The following is a 6963-nucleotide window of genomic DNA, read 5'->3' as shown; positions in this document are numbered from 1 at the left end:
CGGTGCTCGTTCTAGTTATATAGTTCAATACCATTGTCTCTTTTCACCCCACTAATGGCATACGGATAGGGCTTTGGAGAGAGTTTCCAGTAGTTGCACACAAGAGTTATCTTTCGCTCCCGCTCTGTGTTCTCGCACGTATGTAAACATCTCTTGTCATCGTGCGATAGTACTGTTCCCGGTCATTTTTCTGTCGCATCGTGTTTCCTCATTGTCCGAAAGACGCTGCAGGAGAGCTGTCACAAAATCTTCTCTCCTTCGCCTCCCCTGCGGAGAGAGACATGCCAACACCATCGTACGTCGCACTGTATGCGACCTGTCAACATAACCTCCACGTAAAGCAGCAGTACGGCTGTCATAAAATCTTCTTGATATTATCGTCTGTTTCAGTAGACGTTTACACAGAGTAGATGGTTCAATCCAGCTCGATGACGACGAGGAATATTACAAAAACACGCGGCAGCGATACACCTCTGTTCCAAACACAGACAGGCTAGATGTGAGTTATCAAGCACTTAATTTTATTCTATTTTTCTCGCTTGTAAGAACGTATTCCATATATCTGGACGATATTTCTAGAGACACTTAAAAAATAGACTATAAATGAGAGGTCTTGTAAGAATGAATAAATACTGACAAGTATATATACATATGTCTTTCTTTAATAGAAACATCATATATTTGGATATAAATATACTTACCCTTGGGTATCCTAGGGTACCGCTGTATCAAAAGTACTAATATCCTAATTGTAATACTAGAAATTAGAGAAGATCAATTTATTGTCCTTTTTTTCTTGATTCTATTCAGATTCTTCAGAACCAGCCACTTGTTGTCATCGATCCTTTTATTAGATTGAATCCTCAGATTTCTTATATTCTACCTTGTATTTATACGTTTCTCTCTTTATATATATTAGACGTTTTCATTATTTATTACACATTAGTAACTTTGTGACATTTTTCAGAAACATGAGATAAATTTCACCACCAAACAAGCCTGTGAACTAACAAATAAGTCCAGCAAACAGAATTTGTCCATCACGTCTATGATACAGAAGAGAACCATTGGGCCTGCCTTCAATACAGTTGATAAATGTTGGATAAACAATAATTATTTACCTAATAGATTTGATGTGATAAATCAGTACAACAGTAAAATATTCTGCGGTTCACACTCCAAAGACGGAAGGCTCTTTCTTACTGCCAGCCAAGGTATAATGCTTCTTTCTAACATTGCATGTATGAAATATGCGTTTTATTTACAGCTTCTCGTGTGAAATCCAGCGTTCTTTATCCTGCATCTAATCATGTGTCTTAACAGATAGATTGTTGCGAGTGTTCCATACATATGACGATCGATTCTTCCTGTGTAAGATAATACCCGCACAGGATGTTGGCTGGAGTATTTTAGATACCGCATTCAGTCCAGATGGTAGTACTATCGTGTATTCGAGTTGGTCTGAATGTTGTAAGTATCGTCAATATTGGATGAAATTGGATCCGTTTGTCTTCACCTTTTAGGCATTTCTTTTTCTTTTTTTTTTCCACTAGTATATCAATGCTCCGTGCTCGGAGATAACAACACGCACGAGATGCTGTCATTGAACCCTAATATACGGCGGTTTTGCGTATTCTCCGTGGTGTTTTCAAACGATGGGCGCGAAATTCTGGGTGGCGCGAACGATGGTTACCTCTACACGTACGACCGTGAATGCCATAAACGAGTCCTTCGGGTTTGTAAAATCGTGTAACGAGACGTTACGCACGTGTGCGCGTGCTCAAATTGTTGTACTCTAACATTGATTTGTCGATTTGTGTAGATCGCAGGGCATGATGCCGATATAAACGCTGTTACCTTTGCCGACCAAACCTCGCAGATCTTCTACAGTGCAGGCGACGACGGATTGTGCAAGGTATAATTGAGCCCGCGTCTGGGAAAGACCTCTTTTCTTTTTAACGGTACTGAAGTCTAATATTGCTAAGAGATCGTGATCGAAATGCTAAGACTCGATCGAATACGATTCTCAATGATACGCGCGCGACTATCGGAAACGTTGCTCGCTCTATATCACGTCTTCATTGTACTCCTGTCGTTTAGGTATGGGATAAGAGAATGGTAAGCGAAACTGATCCACGTCCGGTTGGAGTGTTGGCAGGTCATATGGACGGGATTACGTACATCGATTCCCGCGGCGACAGTCGGTATTTAATAACCAATTCTAAAGACCAAACTATCAAGTTGTGGGACGTGCGCGCGTTATCCGGCAAAACTGGCCAGACGAACACTCGCGAGGCTGTCTCAAACCAAAACTGGGATTACAGGTGGCAGAGTGCACCTAAACGATGTAAGTAGTTACTCGCTCAGGAAGAAAAATGAAAAAGAAAAAAAAGAGAAAATAATCGAGATAGAGTCACGGTATTTTATTTTTTTCCATGTTTTATTTTAAAATACTTCTAGTGTACAGGCCGGGAAATCTGCTAGAAGGCGACACTAGTATCATGACATATCGCGGCCATTGTGTACTGAAAACTCTGATCCGTTGTCGTTTCTCGCCAGCGGCCACTACTGGTCAAAGATATATTTACACGGGATGTTCGTCAGGTCGAATATTTAGTAAGTTTCTCGAATATAGTTTATACAACAGAGGAAACCTCGACGAAGTTTGATCATACGACTTTCGATTTTAGTATACGATCTTTTAACGGGAAAAATAGTGCGTATCTTGTTCGGTCATGGAACGTGCGTTCGTGACGTTAGCTGGCACCCATTTCATCCTCACCTCATTTCCACGTCTGTAAGTAAGAATTGTTCGACGCGATTAATGATCTGATCACCGCGAAACATCTATTAACTCGCTTTGTTACAGTGGGACTGTATGATTGCCAAGTGGCAATACAGATACAACGATCGCTACACGAACGACGATAATCTACCGGGGACGGTACGGCGGAGTGAAAGAATATACACGCAACAAGCGGGACCTCGGTTTTTAACGTGACTTGTGTAATATTTTCTTTTTCTTTCTTTTCCAATTGTTTTACTCTTCATGAAATTGAATGGCTATTCTTTCTTTCCATTACTATTGAGAAGGTAGACGCAATGATTGTCGTTAGCGCGACAATTTTGATTCTCCGTGAGCGCGAGAATATACGTTTTACAAAAGACTGAGCGAATATTCTGTCGCGCGTTTATTTGCGATTGACGTGTTTCAGAAGAGATTTCCTCTATAACCATTCAATTTTCGTTTTACGATGCAAAAATGTGCATGTAACGGTCAGAGCTTCCTCTCCAACTTGCGTCGTTTTATACTGTGAAGAAGTGAGGTACTCTGCTATCGTCGACGTTTCGTTTTTGGGAATGTAAAACGTTTGATTTTTTATAACTATAGGTGTCAGATATATCTTATGTATTTGATAGGACGACAACATATTATCTTTTATTGTTTTATGTATAGACTTTGATTAATATAATATTTCGGTCGGCTTTTAATCTTAAGTTGGGATTTTCACTTTGTAAACTTGTGGTCGTTGCTTGAAACTTGTTTCGCGTGAGACGCTCTGACTGATTGTAAACTTAGATCTAAGTTTCTCTGAGATAAATTTCAAGCAATGGTTATAAATACAGGGCTGGGACCATTTGGACAGAGCCCTCAAATGAATTGGACAAGTTTCGAAAGAGTGTCTTGTCCAAAGCTAAATGGATCGCCTTTTCTCACTATGTAAAGTAAGTTTTCATCAAACATATGCATAATTATCTAAATTGGATGCGATTGTCACTTCGTACTCTATAAAATCTACTTTAAAGGTCCCACAATTGATGACAGGATGCGAGAAACGAGAGAAAAAATTCCACCTGTAATTTTGTGCCGTTCTAATACTAAAAAGAATTTCAAGCGACATATATACACCAGAAATCGTATATGCCCTTATATAATATTTTAATTAAAATTATAGTGTTAAATTATTTGTATAGTTAAATTATTTCTATAGTAATTGGAAGAAGGTTACAAACATTTTTTAAATGAGTTTTGCAACGCATCCGTATTCAATAAGAGGATATGTTTTTTGAGTAATTTTCAGAAAATAAATTTTCCTATTAGATATCGAATGCATTCTAAAATTCATCAGAGATTGAGACTGTGATTAAGGTGCAATAGTGTTGGCTGTGATTTGCGACCTTACACATATTTACATTTGAGGTCGAAAAAGATTCGTGGAAATTGTAAATGGTAAATAACTGTTAAGGCATATATGACGTTCGGTGTAATTATAATATTATATATATATCCTGATTAGTAAAGTATTCTTTTACCAGCCGCTGAATCTACCGCGAATTATAAATGGTTCAAAGTTGGATATACAGTGAGCGAACAAACAACGAACGAACAGCGAACATCTGTGATATATTTGCGCCCATCTTGCGCATAAATTTTCTTTGATAAATCGCATTAAACCGGCCGAATGCAAATAAGACGTTCTGTTCGGATTTGTTAAGACATACACATTTTTTAAATCGTAAAACGAAAACGAATGTTACCAAGTTGTTCGATCGCTTAATGTTTATCCATGTTTAGATCAAGTCAAGAGACTATGATATACGAAGTTGTGAAATCAAACTCGTGTACATTTTTATATGAACTTTATACACGAACTGCAGTAGTCAGTCGCAATATTTTTATATAGACATCATGATATTTCGGCAAAAGTAAACGCAAATTCGGCCAGTTTACATTAAACCAACCGGATTTTCGACATTACCAAAATTTGATAACGGTGTATATAATTGTGAGTTATCTTCAACGCAAATTCAAGAAATGTACTTTATTATTCTAAGTAGATTTTATGGCCGTTTGATGTATATACAGTGACATATGTCCCGAGATAGGCGATCCACGTTTGGACTCGATTGTTAACCATAATTAATTGTACATATTTATCGCAAAAAGTGTAGCATATTTTTGGTTTAATAAAAATATAATTATTAAATCAATCGGTAGGTATTTAATCTTACAGCTCTTTTGGAGAAAAATAAAGAATTGTGTATTTTTAGAATTATTTCTTTTGCTTAGGACATAATTCAATTGCAAAAATAAAAATACTTTTTTAATTTTTAACTTTTTTAATTTTTTACTAATTTAATTTAATTTGATTCTCTCTCTCTCTCTCTCTTTCTTTCTGCTAAATTAACTAAATTCCTTTTCACAAAAAATACCAGTTAACGCATTAAAGTTTGACATTAATTCTTGTAATTTAGCGCATGCAGTAATTACGTAAGGTGCAATCTAACACGTTCGTGCAATGCACTCGCTGTACTATATTAAATTCCACGAGCAACAAGATCTCTAAACCGACGTGACCTTTTACGTATAGAAGCCACGTAAAGTACACGATAATTTATTTAACTCGTGAAAAAAGGCAAGAATTTGGAAGCCGCACAACTCCTAATCCAACGATTCGTTATAATGCTTATATGGCTCGAGTTTTTCGAATATTGTGTCGATAATTACACGAGTCGTTAAATAATTCACACATACATATTCGAGAAAATTTACATGTTTATTTTATTATTGTAAGACTTATTAATATTTTTAACTGTTCGACGGACTTGAATGATTGCAATTGATTGTAAATGATTACAATTGTACTTCTTTCTCTCGTTTTACGATTTGACATTGTTACACTATTGTCACTTAGATCCGTATTAATAGTCGTTACTTGAGATACTCTAATTTTAATTTAGAGTTAGATGTGAATTTTTTAGTTCAATTAAAATTATTGACATTATGTCACGTGTATCATGTGATTCAACTAAAAAAAATCTAAGATCCTATTCTAAATTCAGATTTCGGTATCTCACGTAAGATAAAGTTCAAGTAACGACTATTAATACGGATCTAAGACTCTTATTAATAGTTATTACTTGAAATTTGTCACATGTAAGATAAGCGTGTCAAATCATGACTATTGACACAGATTTTAATATTTCATGCAAGTCGTCGTAATAAGATAGATATCATAATTAGATTAACTTACCTTCTAATGTTAAAATTTACTTTGATATTAGATCTTTAGCATCCTGCGTGATACTTTTGATCGTGTATTCTCTCTCGTGATTTCTTCCAGCATTCATATGCAAGTAAATTGCGCGTTTGTGATGAACCTGTACTTGACATCATATTCTAACATTTTCCAACGCGCATACAAGTCTAATTAGTCTAATTATTTTAAAGTGCAAAAATTATATTACTCGAACCATGTAATCAGTGACACATATTCCACGGGGTTTCGCATATAAATAATTTAATGTACAATTGTTTTACGGAGACAAAGGCGGATGTCTTTCCGACACTTTTCCAAATATAGCTATTATTTTCCAAATATGTGCACGAAGAAGCGCGCGCTAAGAGACAGAGAAAGAGAGAGAGAGAGAGAGAGAGATTTTATTGGATAAAACGTATATTCGTATACATGACGATATATATTTCCCTTGAGCATCAAAGGAGCCTTGGATTAAGATTTTTCTGCCAGAACGCGACTCGATTCATGTCGTTGAATTGTCGTTGACTTATTCGGATCTATGCGAGTCGTCACAAAAGAATGACAGAAAATTAACTTTCCATAAACGGAGCCAATTTTTAACATAATACATCTACCGTACAAGGATGCAACGATGAGGTAATTATTTCGCAAATTATCACCAGCAGTTCTCATACTGTTGCAAATATAGCGATGATTATTAATGCGCACAAGGATAAACGATAACCGGCGTAAGATCTAACAAACACAGAATATATTGACTGATTATTGATAAGGACAGTATTGACTGATATATTGACCTTGTTATTAAGAACGACATGATAATGCGTTTCTCTCTGTAGTCGTCGTGCGCTCGGGATCGCGCCAGAGGTGTTGCTTCCGAACGGCATCTCTGAGCGTTATCTAGGAAGGGGAGAGTGTCGTG

General features: G+C 36.5%; 2 protein-coding genes across 6 annotated transcripts in view; both read left to right on the top strand.

The window, feature by feature from the left end:
- Positions 1–6963, top strand: part of LOC116842712 — a 19795-nt gene that overhangs the window by 1337 nt on the left and 11495 nt on the right. The gene's annotated exons all lie outside the window — the stretch shown is intronic.
- LOC116842711 (DDB1- and CUL4-associated factor 11-like) lies at positions 45–4992 on the top strand. Of its 4 annotated transcripts, XR_004377764.1 has the most exons (12): positions 45–307; positions 394–499; positions 968–1214; positions 1324–1470; positions 1554–1735; positions 1823–1915; positions 2101–2347; positions 2461–2616; positions 2691–2797; positions 2870–3006; positions 3628–3726; positions 3808–4992. XR_004377764.1 is itself a non-coding variant. In XM_032812304.1 (11 exons), the coding sequence occupies exons 1-10, from the start codon at positions 282–284 to the stop codon at positions 2999–3001; spliced, it is 1443 nt and encodes a 480-aa protein (XP_032668195.1). In that variant the 5' UTR covers positions 45–281; the 3' UTR covers positions 3002–3006; positions 3628–4992. The 4 variants fall into 4 exon arrangements, 2 of the variants coding, with proteins under 2 accessions (XP_032668195.1, XP_032668193.1); XM_032812304.1 differs by having other exon boundaries at positions 3628–4992; XR_004377763.1 differs by having other exon boundaries at positions 46–307; positions 2870–3726.

This window comes from Odontomachus brunneus, unplaced genomic scaffold, assembly GCF_010583005.1.
Source record: "Odontomachus brunneus isolate Ranch 3 - 2012 unplaced genomic scaffold, Obru_v1 Obru_scaffold_026, whole genome shotgun sequence".
In the NCBI taxonomy this organism is placed as follows: Eukaryota; Metazoa; Arthropoda; class Insecta; order Hymenoptera; family Formicidae; genus Odontomachus; species Odontomachus brunneus.
Note: the sequence above shows the minus strand (reverse complement) of the source record. Positions and strands in the feature narration are given on the sequence as shown.

Excerpts from the sequence above, each read along its gene's own strand:
- LOC116842711 (XM_032812304.1), top strand. The coding sequence starts at position 282 with ATGCCAACACCATCGTACGTCGCACT. Across the intron at positions 2,348-2,460 it reads GCAGAGTGCACCTAAACGAT|TGTACAGGCCGGGAAATCTG; the intron begins GTAAGTAGTTAC and ends AAATACTTCTAG. Across the intron at positions 2,798-2,869 it reads CTCACCTCATTTCCACGTCT|TGGGACTGTATGATTGCCAA; the intron begins GTAAGTAAGAAT and ends GCTTTGTTACAG.